At 39.4% G+C, this 17,709-nt stretch overlaps 1 protein-coding gene across 12 annotated transcripts in view; it reads right to left on the bottom strand.

The window, feature by feature from the left end:
* Positions 1 to 17,709, bottom strand: part of ACOT12 (acyl-CoA thioesterase 12) — a 51,334-nt gene that overhangs the window by 18,708 nt on the left and 14,917 nt on the right. For 2 of the 12 annotated variants that reach the window (XM_069540600.1, XM_069540599.1), the window contains exons 3-9: positions 17,545 to 17,614; positions 15,015 to 15,157; positions 14,403 to 14,580; positions 11,491 to 11,592; positions 7,069 to 7,204; positions 2,400 to 2,556; positions 724 to 843 (exon numbers count right to left, since the gene is read on the bottom strand). In XM_069540600.1, the coding sequence (XP_069396701.1) occupies positions 724 to 843; positions 2,400 to 2,556; positions 7,069 to 7,204; positions 11,491 to 11,565 (488 nt within the window). In that variant the 5' untranslated portion in view covers positions 11,566 to 11,592; positions 14,403 to 14,580; positions 15,015 to 15,157; positions 17,545 to 17,614. Of the gene's footprint in view, positions 1 to 723; positions 844 to 2,399; positions 2,557 to 7,068; positions 7,205 to 11,490; positions 11,593 to 12,966; positions 13,141 to 14,106; positions 14,162 to 14,402; positions 14,581 to 15,014; positions 15,158 to 17,544; positions 17,615 to 17,709 lie in introns of all 12 variants that reach the window. The other 10 variants (XM_069540601.1, XM_069540602.1, XM_060009207.1 and 7 more) reach the window with 8 other exon arrangements.

The following is a 17,709-nucleotide window of genomic DNA, read 5'->3' as shown; positions in this document are numbered from 1 at the left end:
ACTGTTAACATCCATTTCATCAGGTCGATTGATCTGATGTACAAGCTCCTGGGAGCATTTCTGCTTTACTTTCCCACTTTCAAGTGGTAAAAAGGCCATTGGAACTTTATATACCTTCATGAACATACTTTGGTAATGGGGGAGGGGTGGTTAAATTGTGCCAAAGTCAAGTTTTCTCTCTTAAAAACAATAGTCCTGTAATTTAAAAGCATCGAACACTGAAACTGGATAGGAAACACAGATGTTCTTTTTTACATTTAAAAAGAAAAAAATACTAAATTAAATCTTTTCTTTGTGTATCAAGAATAATAAAAATAACTGGGAAGTGGTTTGGACTTCATGGTGATAAATGATGGGTCCATTATGAAGTGGTTGACCACACAGTCACTGGGACTCTTTTGAGAGTGAAAGGAAGAATGAATAATTATGACAGGTGCAAAAACCAAGACCATCCTGGATCAAGTAGGACATATAGTCACACTTATTATGAGACAAAAACCAACTTATCCTAACAGTGTAAGGAGGCCTGAAGTGGAACAGAGAGTTAAAATGTGTGTCTGTGGATTTCGAAGATTAAGTGAAGTTTAAAAAAAATTAGAAGGAACTTGATTTTTTTAAAGTAGTCACTATACTTACCTCCAGATTGAAATAAAACAAAAAATATTGCTTATGTGCAAGTTTGAATTCATTTATAGCAGCCTAAGAGCACCAGACGTGCTTTACCAGGTCTGAAATGTATTGTTGACAATGGCATTGAAGACAAGACGATCTCCAACTGTAGATGGTCCCCGGAACTTAAACATGTCCACGGACTTCAGAAGGGGATGCGCTCGACACAGGCGGCTGATGAAACGAAGGGAAGGAGAGAGAGAAGAAAGTGATCATTCTCCAAAATATTTTCAGGAACTGTTGCTTTGCTTAATGGATGCAATAGGCCAGTGTTCAGGGTGCTTTCTAAATGAATATCTCTTTTAGCTCAAGAGGGAAATGAATAACTGGATTGTGTGTGTTGAGAGTGGTCCTGTACATTACCTGCAAATATTTTAGGAAATGCCACACGTCCCCAGGCCATGGGGTCTTTACCAAGATGCTGGTGCTCCTGCTCTTGTGGTGACAGTCCTGCTCTTGTTTTGTGCCCTATGGAAGTATCTTCAAAAAACAAACCGCTGTCGTTTGTTCTAATTTGAGGGATTTTTTTTCCTCCTGACAGCTCATGACTACAATCACAGAAAGCTGTGACTCCCAGGTTGGAGTGGGGCACAGTGAAGAGAACTGTCAGCTGGTGCCATTCACATGCATTCCCTGGCTTCACTGTTACTTGAGTTCACCCGCATGTCAAAGACTAATTTTTTTCCCCTAAAGAAAAATTACCTGGATTGCTGCACAAAGCCTGAAAGGCTACAAAGAATACATTTTACAATTTTTGTGGTGTGCGGAGTTTTGAAAATCTATAAAGAAAATTTAATCTCAGAAAGTTACTTCCATAATTTTCTACATTTTAGATTCCCACTGTAGTCATCCAATTACTCTAAAGAATTGTGCCAACAATAAGTGAACAGACTCTGCCATAGTTAATTATATTGTAAGCCTTTACAGTAGAACAGGTTCAAATGCTTTATTGTCATTAAGAGTGACAATGTCATTTTAAAAACAAGCTCTTATATTTGTGCACAATTTATAGGAAGGATAACCACAGGTTCCTAATTATAGTCGTAACTGTAGACATATTACTAATAAAATTCCTTTAATTTGGGGGAAATAAAACCTTAACAATTTTCAGTGGTTACAAAAATTGTCGGAAGGGCAGATCCTGTTCAAATGCATTTTCAGAGAACACAGTGTTCTTTAAAGCTGCTCAATTACCTACGTGGCTTCATTAAGAATAAAGGAACCCTTTTTGAAACTGAGGAGGATTTAAAAGTACTTTTCTAAGTTCTTTCCTCTTTCTCATCTTATTTTTCAGTTAATCCTTTGGCCATGGTGATTCTAACCAGCACCTTCAGAGATCAGACCTAATTGTAAACCGCCTTTATAAAAGTTTGTATCTTGACCGTTTTTAAGTGTAAAGGCTATCTTCTGTTTCTATCCTGCATCTACTTTGTCATAAGTAATGTGACAAGGAGTTGCAGTGTCATAAGATCAACAGTCATAATTCAGAATCAAGTATAAGAACTGTCATTTCATTTTTTTTTCTGAACCAAGAATTTAAACATTCACCTTCAAAAAAGGACAGAATAATTCTAAGGTAAACAGGAAAATGACTTATCATTTTCTCATTTTGATAAAAGACAACATTGTTCTCTACTTGTTTCCTTGACTGCCCAATAGCTGAGCCTCAGACCCTTCTATCCTCTCCCCACTGGTCTCAAGATCACAAGCCAAAGGTCCAAACCAAGAACCTTGCAGAAATAGTAGCCACTGTCTCCATCCAAGCCATGATCTGGCCACCAAATGTATTTCCATGATGGTTTGCATGGGGTGGGAGGACAAGTTCAATGCTCTGCACAGAGGTGCCCCTCGTGGAAACGGTTCCTTCTTCTTCATCACAAGTGGGATCTGAAAGGTGGATGTGAACAAAGATGGTGGAGTTAAATGCAGAACCTGAGGCTACAGCCTTTCCTTCAACTCATGGGATTTTTTAGAAAACATAAATTATTACCAAAGACTTAAAACTCCTGAAGAAATGAATAGGCTTTATTTACAGTGAATTGGATAAGACCACAGATCAGAAAGGGCATTTTAGAGATTGTATTCCAACCTGTTTTACAAGTCAACCAGAATTTTTTTTTTTTTTTTTTTTTTTTTGCTTGCGGTACGCGGGCCTCTCACTGTTGTGGCCTCTCCCGTTGCGGAGCACAGGCTCCGGACGCGCAGGCTCAGCGGCCATGGCTCACAGGCCCAGCCGCTCCGCGGCATGTGGGATCTTCCTGGACCGGGGCACGAACCCGTGTCCTCTGCATCGGCAGGCGGACTCTCAACCACTGCACCACCAGGGAAGCCCTCAACCAGAATTTTGATTAAAAGAATGTTTAAGTTTAAGTTTGAGTTGCTTCAGGTGGAAGAGGGGCAGATCAGAGCAGGTCAGGGCAGAAAGAAATTTGGGGATTGATGGATATATTATTATCTTGATTGTGGTGATGGTTTCATGGGGGTATACATGTCTCAAGACCTATCAAGTTGTACACTTTAAGTATGGGCCATTTATGGTATGTTAATAAAGTTATTAAAAAGAAAGGGATTTGAGCTTTAAAGGGCCACAGACACTGAAAATCTGGAATAGTTTGCTGTATGATAAACTTCAGAATGGGAATATGGCCTCCCGTAGTTACTGTTTTGCAATGAATGCAGTCACAAACAGAAAAGACACAATACATTGTACTTCTTAGTGTCATTCTGCTTCTTTTGAATCATATCTGCTTCATTTACTGACAAATTGGTTTTGACTCTCAACAATGGAGAAATCATTTACTTTGGCGGCAAAGCAGTAAAATGTATTCAGTTATATTGCCTGCATCATCAAGGGAATTACCAGCTAGGCTTATATCTCACGTACTATTGTTGAGGAGGTGGGAGAAAGAATTACAGAGTAGGGCACCATCCTAGTTGTACCGTCAGAGGCACAGCTGAGCTTTCAGTGTGAGAGCACAGACATGCCCGGCTGTTGTTGGTAACTGGGAATGGAGCCTTTCTTATCACAGTCACATATAAGTGAGCAGAGAAGAGTGGTTACAGAGATTTAACTCCATTTCCTGATCTAATTATTATATTTTTCATTAATTGATGGTATTTTTCTTTTATGTTTTTTCCCCTTCATTCCACTGATCATTTCAGTCCCTTGCTTAAAAACATGCAGTGACTTCCCCTTGGCCTATTAGAAGAACCTAAATCATTCCTATGGCCCCAAGCCCTTCCTTTCCTGTCTGGCCTATGCCTACCTCTCCAGCCCCAGCTAGTCTGATTTGCTCGTAGCACCCCTTCCCCTCTCAAGCTCTCTCTCCCTTTGTTCCAACCACAATAGCCCTTTTTCAGTTCCTGTAACTAAATGTTGCCCTCAACATCAGGGCATTTGTACATGGTGCTCCCTCTGTCAGCAGCAGTTCCACTGGCCACCCACACTTTCTTCCACTTACCTCCTATTCTCTCTTGGCCCATCTCAGTCACTACTTCCTCAGGAAAGCCTTCTCTGGCCACAGCAACCCCACTATTATGAGCTCCCACTTGTACCTTTCTTTCACTGTTATAATTTTATGTTTATTTGTGTGATCTTTGATTTTCTGACCCCCTATATCCTAAGCTCCTTTGGGCAAGGACTGATTTTTTAAAATTCTAATAAAATTCCAGAATGTGGGTGCTCAGTCAATATTTATTGAATGAATAAGTGGATGAATAAACTTAACTTTGCTGATTTATTCCACGTTCACAGTCCTTACTAACAACAGAATATTTTTAGGAAACAAAATGATTGTACTGATTTATACTTCTGTCTGTTGTTTATTACAGTTCCTACTGCTCCCCATTTTCACTTAAATAGTATTGTGGACTCCTCAATTTTTCCAATTTCATGGGTGTGAAATAGTGTCTCATGGAGGTTATAATTTGCATTTCCCTGATTAATAATGAGGTCCAACATCTTTTCATATGTATATGAAACTTTCATGTTACCCTTTAATGAAATGTCAATGTTGTTTGCTTCAAATGTTACTTCTCCCCCTTTCTTTTTCTCCTCTCTTCCTGGAACTTTGATTAGATGCTTGTTAGACTTCTTACTCCATTCTCTATATCTCCTAATCTCTCTTATATATTTCCCATTTCTTTGTCTGTCCATCTGCATTCTAGGTAACTTCTTCAGATTTACTTTTCCAGTTTACTGTCTTAGATGCTGTTTAATTCATCCATCGAGTTTTTTTAAATTTTTATTTATTTTTTTTGTTTGCATTGGGTCTTCATTGCTGCACGCGGGCTTTCTCTAGTTGTGGCGAGCCAGGGCTACTCTTCATTGTGGTGCACGGGCTTCTCATTGTGGTGGCTTCTCTTGTTGGGAAATATGGGCTCTAGGCATGCAGGCTTCAGTAGTTGTGGCGTGTGGACTCAGTAGTTGTGGCTCACAGGCTCTAGAACGCAGGCTCAGTAGTTGTGGCACACAGGCTTAGTTCCTCTATGGCATGTAGGAACTTCCCAGACCAGGGATCAAGCCCGTGTCCCCTGCACCGGCAGGCAGATTCTTAAGCACTGCACCACCAGGGAAGTCCCATTCACTGAGTTTCAAATTTTAATTATTATATATTCTTTTTATAGAAATTCCTTTTGCTTCTTTGTCAAGTAGTCTAGGTCATTTTCTTGTTCCTGTATAATACTTTTGATACTCTTTTCTTAAAATATATTAATGTTCTTACTGCACATTCTTTATATGGTAAATTTAATATCTGTAGTCTTTGTGGACCTCATTCTATGGTCTGGTGCTTTTTTGGATTTAGGTGACTTATTTTTGTCTTTTATGATTTTTGACTAGGAGCTCACATTCCTTGGATCTTTATCTGTGACAATTCTTAAGGGCTGGGCTTAAAGTCATTTCTTCACAAAGGATTTGTATTTGTGGCTGCAGATCACCCGTGGGTACATAGCACAGTACCACTTCACACTAAGTATCACTTGGTCTGTTTTGGGCCAAACAAATTATGTGAATTCTGACACCAAATCTGCTTGAGAATGTAATTGTGATTGAATCCTCAAAGAGAAACAGTTTTTTTCCATTCCACCTAGGGCTAAGTGGAAAGCATCCCTACCAGAGCTCTCTGAGGGGTGGGATTTTTCCAGTTGACCCACTGAGGGTATCATTTTGGGGGTGTTGCAGCTCCAGGTATGGTTCCTTGATCCAACCTTCCACCTGGCTGTGTCTCCTGAGCCCTGGCAGGCCCATTAAAACACAGCTCTAGGTCTGGCACATACAGTTTCCTCCTGAGTAAATGTCAACTCTTGTATCTCCTTACACTGCTGAATTTGTGTTTCTAATCATTTGTGGACTTCAAGGCTTTCTCTTATTTTTTTGCCTGCTGAGATGTGTTTGCAAAGATGTTTGTAAATATTTCATCCAGAAATTTTAGTTTTTTTCAGACTCCAAGTCCACCATAGTGCTGTAATCAGAATTGGATTGTTTCCTAAAGTGATCCTTAAAAAACATATGAAGTCTTAAATCCCTTCCAACTTCTTTTTTAAGTACTGATTTTGTTAGATAATTTTGTATAAACATCCAAAACCAGTATTGATTGAGATTTTTTAAGGTTAATTTCTCTTACTCAAATGATACTTTTTTGTTTCAAAATAAATTAATATAAATTATCTGTAAACTATATTGTTAAATGAAAAAAAGAAAGGTGCATACTTGTTTGAGTATTGTGTTACCAGGATAAAATAAAAAATTGAGAGGACCTTATACTGTGAGAGACATTGTAAAGACTCAAATATAAGGCAACTCCTTTTCTGAGGGATAATTAAAGAAAAAGCTACTTGATTCCTATGAAGACATACATGGCCTACACTAGGACACATAGAGGAGATAACTAGGGCAGGTCATATGTGTATAAGCATCAGCTATGACATCTATGCAGAAATATATTGAGTATAGGGGACCTTGGTGCAGAAGTATGCCTATTTGAGGTAATTGCCAATCGATGGGGAAATAGGGCTCTTCCAGGTTTAGAGATCAGTGTAGGCTCACAGCTCTGGCTGTGTACCCATGTTAAGTACAATAAACAAATGTCACCCTTTCTACAGGCTTCCAAATAGGGGCATACTCATCTGGAGGTCAATTTCAATTCTTGTACTTTGGATGTTCATTAAGTATTGTGTCATTCTGCTTGGACAATTTTACATTTATCCCGCATTTTCTGGTCAGGATCTCTGACCTGAATTGAGGTTATTCTAGCTCTGGTTTTCTTTCTCATTACTGGAAAGGATCAATAAACCGCAGAATACACATTCTTCTCAATTGCACATGGAACATTCTCCAGGATAGATCACATGCTAGGCCACAGTCATATAATTAAAGTTCCTGTAAGTAGATTTACTGACCATCAAACTTGCCGCTTTCCTTCATCAGGTTTTTAAAAGTATCTTCATGTTGTAATCGAACTTTCCTTCTCTCAGAAGCCAGATTATGTTCCACATGATCTTGTTCAGTTAGAAGTGTGACTGGTTTTAAATGAATCTAGAGAAAGAAAAACAGTTATCTTTCATTGCCCTGTTAAACTATAAAAGCACATCATGAATTTTGCAAAAACAAATGATATGCTACATTGTTTTCTAACTCAAAGTAAATAGAGCATTTATGGGTGTTTATATATGCATTTTATTTTGACTTAATTTTTTTCTTAAAATATTTTTAAACTAAAAAAAATCAACATAGACTTAATTATTTGTTCATATAATATGTGCCTTAATAAGTTTTCCAAATATTAATTTTCCCTGATTTAAAAAACTTTCAACAGAACTACAAAATTAAAAATTCTTCAGATTAATGAGTGAGGGGAGGGACTTTGACTCCACTAAATTCTTATCAAGAAATGCTTTCTACCTTTTGCAAAATTAATCTATCAAAGGGAGAGAATAAAGATGTTCTAGAGAAAGCTATCATGTACCAAGAGATATTCCCAATTTGGAAATTTCAACACATGGTGAAAACATTGTCTAATAAGCAAACTGAAAAAATCAATAAGTCAGAATAAAACTCTAACTGACCTCCAGAAACCTGGAAATGTGATGCAACAGAATGAAATAGAAACAAAGAAAACAGTAGCAAAGATCAATAAAACTAAAAGCTGGTTCTTTGAGCAGATAAACAAAATTGATAAACCTTTACCCAGATTCATCAAGAAAAAGAGGGAGAGGACTCAAATCAATAAAATGAGAAATGAAAAAGGAGAAGTTACAACGGACACCGCAGAAATACAAAGCATCCTAAGAGACTACTACAAGCAACTCTATGCCAATGAAATGGATAACCTGGAAGAAATGGACAAATTCTTATAAAGGGATAACCTTCCAAGACTGAACCAGGAAGAAATAGAAAATATGAACAGACTGATCACAAGTAATGAAATTGAAACTGTGATTAAAAATCTTCCAACAGGGGCTCCCCTGGTGGCACAGTGGTTAAGAATCCGCCTGCCAATGTGGGGGACATGGGTTCGAGCCCTGGCCCGGGAGGATCCCACATGCCGTGGAGCAACTAAGCCCCTGTGCCACAACTACTGAGCCTGCACTCTAGAGCCCGTGCTCCGCAACAAGAGAAACCACCGCAACCAGAAGCCTGCTCACCACAACAGAATAGCCCCCGCTCACCGCAACTAGAGAAAGCCCACGCACAGCAACGAAGACCCAACGCAGCCAAATATAAATAAATAAAATAAATAAATTTATATAAAAAAAAATCTTCCAACAAACAAAAGTCCAGGACCAGATGGCTTCACAGGTGAATTCTATCAAACATTTAGAGAAGAGCTAACACCTATCCTTCTCAAACTCTTCCAAAAAATTGCAGAGGAAGGAACACTCCCACACTCTTTCTATGAGGCTACCATCACCCTGATACCAAAACAAGACAAAGATACTACAAAAAAAAAAAAATTACAGACCAATATCACTGATGAATATAGATGCAGAAATCCGCAACAAAATGCTAGGAAACAGAATCCAACAACACATTAAACAGATCATACACAATGATTAAGTGGGGTTTATCCTAGGAATGTAAGGATTCTCCAATATACACAAACCATTCAATGTGATACACCATATTAACAAATTGAAGGATAAAAACCATATGATAATCTCAATAGATGCAGCAAAAGCTTTTGACAAAATTCAACACCCATTTTATTATAAAAACTCTCCACAAAGTGGGCATAGAGGGAACCTACCTCAACATAATAAAGCCCATATATGACAAATCCACAGCAAACATCACTCTCAATGGTGAAAAACTGAAAGCATTTCATCTAAGACCAGGAACAATACAAGTATGTACACTCTCACCACTATTATTCAACATAGTTTTGGAAGTCCTAGCCACGGCAGTCAGAGAGGAAAAACAGGAAAGGAATACAAATTGGAAAAGAAGAAGTAAAACTGTTACTGTTTGCAGATCACATGATACTATACATAGATGATCCTAAAGATGACACCAGAAAGCAACTAGAGCTAATCAATGAATTTGGTAAAGTTTCAGGATACAAAATTAACGCAGAGAAATCTCTTGCATTCCTATACACTAACAATGAAAGTTCAGAAAGAGAAATTAAGGAAACAATCCTATTCACCATTGCAACAAAAAGAATAAAATACTTAGGAATAAACCTACCTAAGGAGGTAAAAGACCTGTATGCAGAAAACTAGAAGACACTGATGAAAGAAATCAAAGATTTCACAAACAGATGGAGAGATATACCATGTTCTTGGATTGGAAGAATCAATATTGTGAAAATGACTATACTACCCAAAGCAATCCAGAGAGTCAATGCAATCCATATCAAATTACCAAGGGCATTTTTTACAGACCTAGAACAAAAAATCTTAAAATTTCTATGGAGACACAAAAGATCCTGAATAGCCAAAGCAATCTTGAAGGAAAAACACAGAGCTGGATGAATCAGACTCCCTGACTTCAGACTATACTACAAAGCTACAGTAATCAAGACAATATGGTACTGGCACAAAAACAGAAATATAGTTCAATGGAACAGGATAGAAATCCCAGAGATAAACCCATGCACCTGTTGTCAACTAATCTATGACAAAGGCAGCAAGGATATACAGTGGAGAAAAAACAGTCTCTTCAATAAGTGGTGATTGGAAAACTGAACAGCTGCATGTAAAACAATGAAATTAGAACACTCCCTAACACCATACACAAAAATAAACTCAAAATGGATTAAAGACCTAAATGTAAGACCAGACACTATAAAATTCTTAGAGGAAAACATAGGAAGAACACTCTTTGCCATAAATCACAGCAACATCTTTTTTGACTCACCTCCTAGAGTAATAGAAATAAAAACAAAAATAAACAAATGGGACCTAATGAAACTTAAACACTTTTGCACAGCAAAGGAAACTACAAACAAGACAAAAAGACAACGCTCAGAATGGGAGAAAATATTTGCAAACGTATCAACAGACAAAGGATAAATCTCCAAAATATATAAATAGCTCATGCAGCTCAATATTAAAAAAACAAACAGCCCAGTCCCAAAGTGGGCAGAACACCTAAATAGACTTTTCTCCAAAGAAGACATACAGATGGCCAGGAAGCACATGTAAAGCTGCTCAACATTACTAATTCTTAGAGGAATTGCAAATCAAAACTACAATGAGGTATCACCTCACACCAGTTAGAATGGGCATCATCAGAAAATCTCTACAAATAACAAATGCTGGAGAGGGCATGGAGGAAAGGGAACCCTCTTGCACTGTTGGTGGGAATGTAAACTGATACAGCCACTATGGAGAACAGTATGGAGCTTAAAAAACTAAAAATAGAATTACCATATGACCCAGCAATCCCACTACTGGGCATATACTCAGAGAAAACCATGATTCAAAAAGACACATGCACCCCAATGTTCATTACAGCACTATTTACAATAGCCAGGTCATGGAAGCAACCTAAATGCCCATCAACAGACGAATGGATAAAGAAGATGTGGTACATATATATAATGGAATATTATTCAACCATAAAAAGGAATTAAATTGGGTCATTTGTAGAGACATGGATGGACCTAGAGACTGTCATATGGAGTGAAGTAAGTCAGAATGAGAAAAACAAATATCGTATATTAACGCATATATGTGGAATCAAGAAAAATTGTACAGACGAAATGGTTTGCAAGGCAGAAATAGAGACACAGATGTAGAGAACAAACTTATGGACACCAACGGGGGAAAGAGTGGGTGGGGGGGTGGCAGTGGGATGAATTGGGAGATTGGGATTGACATATATACACTAATAATGTATAAAATAGACAACTAATAAGAACTTGCTGTATAAACTAACTAAATAAATAAAATGTTAAAAAAATAATGCTTAGACTAAATGCAGATCCTCCCCTAGGCACTCTGACCCTAAAAAGAAAAGCCAAGAAATTATGAGTAAGTCCGCAGCAGACAAGGGACATGCTGCTCTGGGCCAAAGCAAGGCAAGCCCACTGGGCACCCACATGAGGCCAACATATTTCTTTTAAGGGTGTTTTTACCCTATATATGCCCTGCAGCGAACTGGCTACATCTCTCATTTTCTCTAAGGCAGTTAATACTATGATATTACCACATAAATATTGGTGAAAATTACGATAAGTATTGGTGAGTAACAAATCTTGGGAAAGTATATCTCACGGTAAAAAGAAATGTCCCTTATTCCATAATAATTCTGATGCTTATACTTCTGTTGATATGTCCCTGAATTACATGCTAGATACTCTTCACAAAGAAATTTACCTTTTCTTTTCCAACTGGTTTGGCTACAAATGTAGAGAAAGCCACACTAACAAGTTTCTCAATGCCAGTGAACATGTCCTGTACTGTGACCTTGATGCTGATCTAAAAAGGAAAGAAAAATAAATTCAAAACTTTTCAGCCGTCTAGACAACAGATGAGACTGCAGCATTCAAAATTCATTTATGCACTTCACCATTGTTTTGTTTTTTGAATAAAACCAGCAATTCAATTTACTTTTAACCAATACTGTCCTCTCAATGATTTTCTATAAAATTGGAAAAAATTTTCTTTCTGATTATAGAAAAATATATATTTACCATGGAAAATTTGGTAAGTATAAAAATAGATAAATGATAAAGATGGAATCTGACAATCAAGAGTAAATATTATCAGTAATTCCATCACTCAGATTAATAGTTGCTAAACTTTATATAAAATTTCTTCCAGTTTTATATATATACATATGTATGAAATGTATCTATATGTATATAGTTGTGTCTGTGTGTGTGTATACACACACACACAAAAGATTATCATACTGTATTTACAATTTTATATTATAATGAAATTTTTTGGCATTTATATGATAAGCATTTTCTAATCCCACTATTACTAAATGTGCTTTTGAAAACAAGATATTAATGAATTCCTTATAGCCCATCAGAGAGATGCACCATAACTTTTTTTTTAATCTTTAGTCTGAGTTTTATAACCAAGATGACATGGACAGCATGTTATTTGCAGTCATGTTATTTGCAGCTTTGTTTTCTCTTTCAGGAGTTTTATTTTTCAGGAATAGCAAGAAAGTAGTTGAGACATTTTATGGTGACACCACAGTGGACTGGATTTCCCCATGTGAAGAACTCTGAAGCTCTGGTCCTCATGATCACACACTGCAGAAGTGTAGCTAAACTCGGGAACATAGCCCAGAGAAATAATACTACCTTCTTGAAATAGTGGGCAACCTCGGGCATCCTAGTTCAGCACTGTGTTATCAATGATAATATCTGTTTCTACATCTTCACCAAGTACATCATGCACAAAAATAATCATCAATTGGTGATTCACTTAACTTATGAAACCAAATTAGTATTTGCATGGTAAACATAAGTTAACTAGATGGTGATTAACCAAATTTAAACCATCCATTTTCAACTCCCAACAACTCTCAACCCCACATAGCTTTCTACTTTCAGAAAAATAGGCAAATGAAAAATAGAATAGACAACTAATAGTAAAAACAAAGCAACAATTCTGGAGAGTTAAAACAAGTTCCAAACATTGTCTTCTATTAGAACAGTTAATTTAGTTATGTACGAAGGCCAAATGTCTCGAAAACATATGCCAGGGAGAATTTCACTTTGTGTCATTACAGAGTGGGTCAGATTGGAATTACATCCTATGAAAACAACTGGAAAATTGGACCAAGTATAGGAAGCAACTATTTTCACACATAGGACAACAGACAACACAGACCTGTGATCTCCAAGGAAAGGGAGATAAATGAAGGGAGCACTTGCATTTCCTGGGTTCTCAGCATGCACATAATTCCCAGACTATGACCAAGGAGGGGAAATGGAAACTTGCTGAATTGAAGAACCAGAAATCAAGGAGATCAAGGCAGCTGAGATTATCCCAGAAAGGAGGGAGCTGCAAATGGAAAGAATTCCAGGTATGTGCATATTGTTCCTGTTGAGTGTTTGGGTTGATACCAGTCTGAGCATGTGTAGGGTGAAATCCGACAAAGCCAGAAAGGAACAGCTTCTGAGGAAGAAACAGTTATTGTAAGGTAAACAGTTCCAAGAGCTCATACAGCGCTAGGAATCTGGTGTTCCCTCCAGCCAGACCTCAGTGAATACACAACACATTCATAGAGGCCATAGAAGACCACAACTGAGTAGAGGAACTAAATTAGCCCTAGATGGGGCTAGCATTTATTTTTCTTAAGATAAGAAATCTGTGCTTTCAAACTCACCGGGTTCTTTTCGTAGCTTTTAGTCAAACTTCCTCTGGAAATTCTAGCTGCTATCAGGGAATAGGAAGAAAGGAGAAAAGAAAAGGAACTTTCATCTGTGTATGGGCTGAGTATAAAGGAGAGTGCTGTCTCTCAGGGGAAAGGCTAGACCCAGAGGCTACTGTGAGGCAAAGCTCAAGAGCCCCATAGCTGAGGAATCAGGATCCAGAAGCACCATCATAAACTGTCTCTGACAGAGCTCATTTTATCTACAAGTTTTTATTACCTTTCTGATTTCTTCAAGTTTTTTTCTATTCTGTTTATAAACATACTGGGAGAAAGTGACTAAATCGGGGTAAAGCCATCACCATAGGTGTGGTTATTGCCAAAATAGTTCTTCTATGGGTTGATTTGTGTCCCTCACCAAATCTGGTACCTCAGAATGTGACCTTATTTGAAAATAGGGTGTAATTAGTTGAGATGAGATCCCTCTGGAGTAGGATGGACCCCTAATCCAATAATGACTGATGTCCTTATAAAAAGGGAAAATTTGGGGGGGTGCCTTCAAGATGGCAGAGGAGTAAGACATGGAGATCACCTTCCTCCCCACAAATACATCAAAATTACATCTACATGTGGAACAACTCCTAAAGAACACCTACTGAATGCTGGCAGAAGACCTCAGACTTCCCAAAAGGCAAGAAACTCCTCAGGTACCTGCGAAGGGCAAAAGAAAAAAGGAAAAACAGACAAAAGAATAGGGACGTGACCTGCACTTTGTGGAGGGAGCTGTAGGAGGAAAAATTTCCACACACTAGGAAGCCCCTTCACAGGCAGGGACAGGGGTGGGGGGTGGGGGGGGAAGCTTTGGAGCCACGGAGGAGAGCTCAGCAACAGGGGTGCAGAGCGCAAAGCGGAGAGATTCCCACACAGAGGATCGGTGCCAACCAGCACTCACCAGGCCAAAAGACTCGCCTGCTCCCCCGCCGGGGCGGGTGGGGGTTGGGAGCTGAGGCTGGGCTTTGGAGGTCACATCCCAGGGAGAGGACTGGGGTTGGCTGCATGAACACCGCCTGGATGGGGGCTAGTGCGCCACAGCTAGCTGGGAGGGAGTCCAAGAAAAAGTCTGGACCTGCCTAAAAGGTAAGAGACCATTGTTTAGGGGTGTGTGAGGAGAGGGAATTCAGAGCACCGCCTAAATGAGCTCCAGAGTTGGGCGTGAGCTGTGGCTATCAGCGCAGACACCAGGGATGGGCATGAAATGCTAAGGCTGCTGCTGCAGCCACCTAAGAGCCTGTGTGCAAGCACAGGTCACTATCCATACCTCCCCTCCCGGCAGCCTGTGCAGCCCGCCACCGCCAGGGTCCCATGATCCAGGGACAACTTCCCCGGGAGAACACACGGCGCACTTCAGGTTATTGCAACGTCACATTGGCCACTGCTGCCGCAGGCTTGCCCCACCTTCCATACCCCACCTACCCCCAGCATGAGTGAGCTAGAGCCACCTAATCAGCCACTCCTTTAACCTTGTCCTGTCTGGGTAGGGAACAGATGCCCTCAAGAAACTTACACGCAGAGGCGGGGTCAAATCCAAAGCTGAACCCCAGGAGCTGTGCGAACAAAGAAGAGAAAGGGAAATTTCTCCCAGCAGCCTCAGGAGCAGCGAATTAAACCTCCACAATCAACTTGATGTACCCTGCATCTGTGGAATACCTGAATAGACAACAAATCATCCCAAAATTGAGGTGATGGACTTTGGGAGCAGCTGTAGATTTGGAGTTTGCTTTCTCCAAATAATTTGTTTCTGGCTTATGTTTATCGGAGTTTAGTATTTAGAGCTTATTCTCATTGGTAGATTTCTTTATTGATTTGGTTGCTCTCTTCTTTAATTTTTTTTTTTTTTTTTTTTGCAGTATGCGGGCCTCTCACTGTTGTGGCCTCTCCTGTTGCAGACCACAGGCTTTGGACACGCAGGCTCAGCGGCCATGGCTCACGGGCCCAGCCGCTCCACGGCATGTGGAATATTCCCGGACTGGGGCACAAACCCGCCTCCCCTGCATCGGCAGGTGGACTCTCAACAACTGCGCCACCAGGGAAGCCCTAATTTTTATCCTTTTTCTCTTTTTGTGAGTGTGTATGTGTATGCTTCTTTTTGTGATTTGTCTGTATAGCTTTGCTTTTGCCATTTGGCCTAGGGTTCTGACTGTCCATTTTGTTTGTTTGTTTGTAACTATAGTTTTTAACACTATAACCAACTTTTTTGGTTTGGTTACTATCTCCTTTCTTTCTCTCTTTTTTTAATTTTTTATTTTTAATAACATATTTTATTCCTTTTTTCTCTCTTCCTCCTTCCCTCACTCCATCTCTTCCTTCCTTCCTTCCTTTCTTTCTCCCTTTTCTTCTGAGCCGTGTGGCTGACAGGGTCTTGGTGCTCTGGTCGGGTGTCAGACCTGAGCCTCTGAGGCGGGAGAGCCGAGTTCAGGACATTGGTCCACCAGACACCTCCAAGCCCCACATAATATCAAATGACAAAAACTCTCCCAGAGATCTCCACCTCAAAGCTAAGACCCAGCTCCACTCAACGATCAGCAGGCTACAGTGGTGGACACCCTATGCTAAACAACTAGAAAGACAGGAACACAGACGCACCCATTAACAGAGAGGCTGCCTAAAATCATAATAAGTTCACAGACACCCCAAAACACACCACCAGACGTGGTCCTGCCCACCAGAAAGACGATCCAGCGTCATCCACCAGAAGGCAGGCACCAGTCCCCTCTACCAGGAAGCCTACACAACCCACTGAACCATGCTTACCCACTAGGAGCAGACACCAAAAACAACGGGAACTATGAACCTGCAGCCTGTGAAACGGAGACCCCAAACACAGTAAGTTAAGCAAAATGAGAAGACAGAGAAATACACAGCAGATGAAGCAGCAAGGTAAAAACCTACCAGACCAAACAAATGGAGAGGAAATAGGCAGTCTACCTGAAAAAGAATTCAGAATAATGATAGTAAAGATGATCCAAAATCTTGGAAATAAGAATGGAGAATATACAAGAAACATTTAACAAGGATCTAGAAGAACTAAAGAGCAAACAATGATGAACAGCACAATAAATGAAATTAAAAATTCTCTAGAAGGGGCTTCCCTGGTGGTGCAGTGGTTGAGAGTCCGCCTGCCGATGCAGGGGACATGGGTTCGTGCCCTGGTCCGGGAGGATCCCACATGCTGCGGAGCGGCTGGGCCCATGAGCCATGGCTGCTGAGCCTGTGCATCCGGAGCCTGTGCTCCACAACGGGAGAGGCCACAAGAGTGAGAGGCCCGCATACCATTAAAAAAAAAAAATTCTCTAGAAGGAATCAATAGCAGAATAACAGACAGAAGAATGGATAAGCGACCTAGAAGATAAAATAGTGGAAATTACTACAGAGCAGAATAAAGCAAAAAAAAAAAAAAAAAAAAAAAAGAGAATTGAGGACAATCTCAGAGACCTCTGGGACAACAATAAACACACCAACATTTGAATGATAGGGTTCTCAGAAGAGGGGAAAAAAAGGGACTGAGAAAATATTTGAAGAAATTATAGTTGAAAATTTCCCTACTATGGGTAAGGAAATAATCAATCATGTCCAGGAAATGCAGAGAGTCCCATACAGGATAAATCCAAGGAGAAACATACCAAGACACATATTAATCAAACTATCAAAAATTAAATACAAAGAAAAAATATTAAAAGCAGCAAGGGAAAAGCAACAATTAACATACAAGGGAATCCCCATAAGGTTAACAACTGATTTTTCAGCAGAAATGGCAAGCCAGAAGGGAGTGGCAGGACGTATTTAAAGTGATGAAAGGGAAAAACCTGCAACTGAGATTACTCTACCCAGCAAGGATCTCATTCAGATTCAACAGAGAAATTAAAACCTTTACAGACAAGCGAAAGCTAAGAGAATACAGCACCACCAAACCAGCTCTACAAAAAATGCTAAAGGAACTTCTCTAGGCAGGAAACACAAGAGAAAGAAAAGACTTACGATAACAAACCCAAGACAATTAAGAAAATGGTAATAGGAACATACGTATCGATAATTACCTCAAATGTAAATGGATTAAATGCTCCAACCAAAAGACATAGACTGGCTGAATGGATACAAAAACAAGACCTGAAAGAACAAGAAATGTCTATTTAGGTCTTCTGCCCATTCTTGGATTGGGTTGTTTTTTTTGATATTGAGCTGCTTGTATATTTTGGAGATTA

The sequence above is a fragment of the Delphinus delphis genome, chromosome 3 (genome assembly GCF_949987515.2).
Source record: "Delphinus delphis chromosome 3, mDelDel1.2, whole genome shotgun sequence".
Taxonomy (NCBI): domain Eukaryota; kingdom Metazoa; phylum Chordata; class Mammalia; order Artiodactyla; family Delphinidae; genus Delphinus; species Delphinus delphis.
This window is presented reverse-complemented; position numbering and strand designations above follow the sequence as displayed.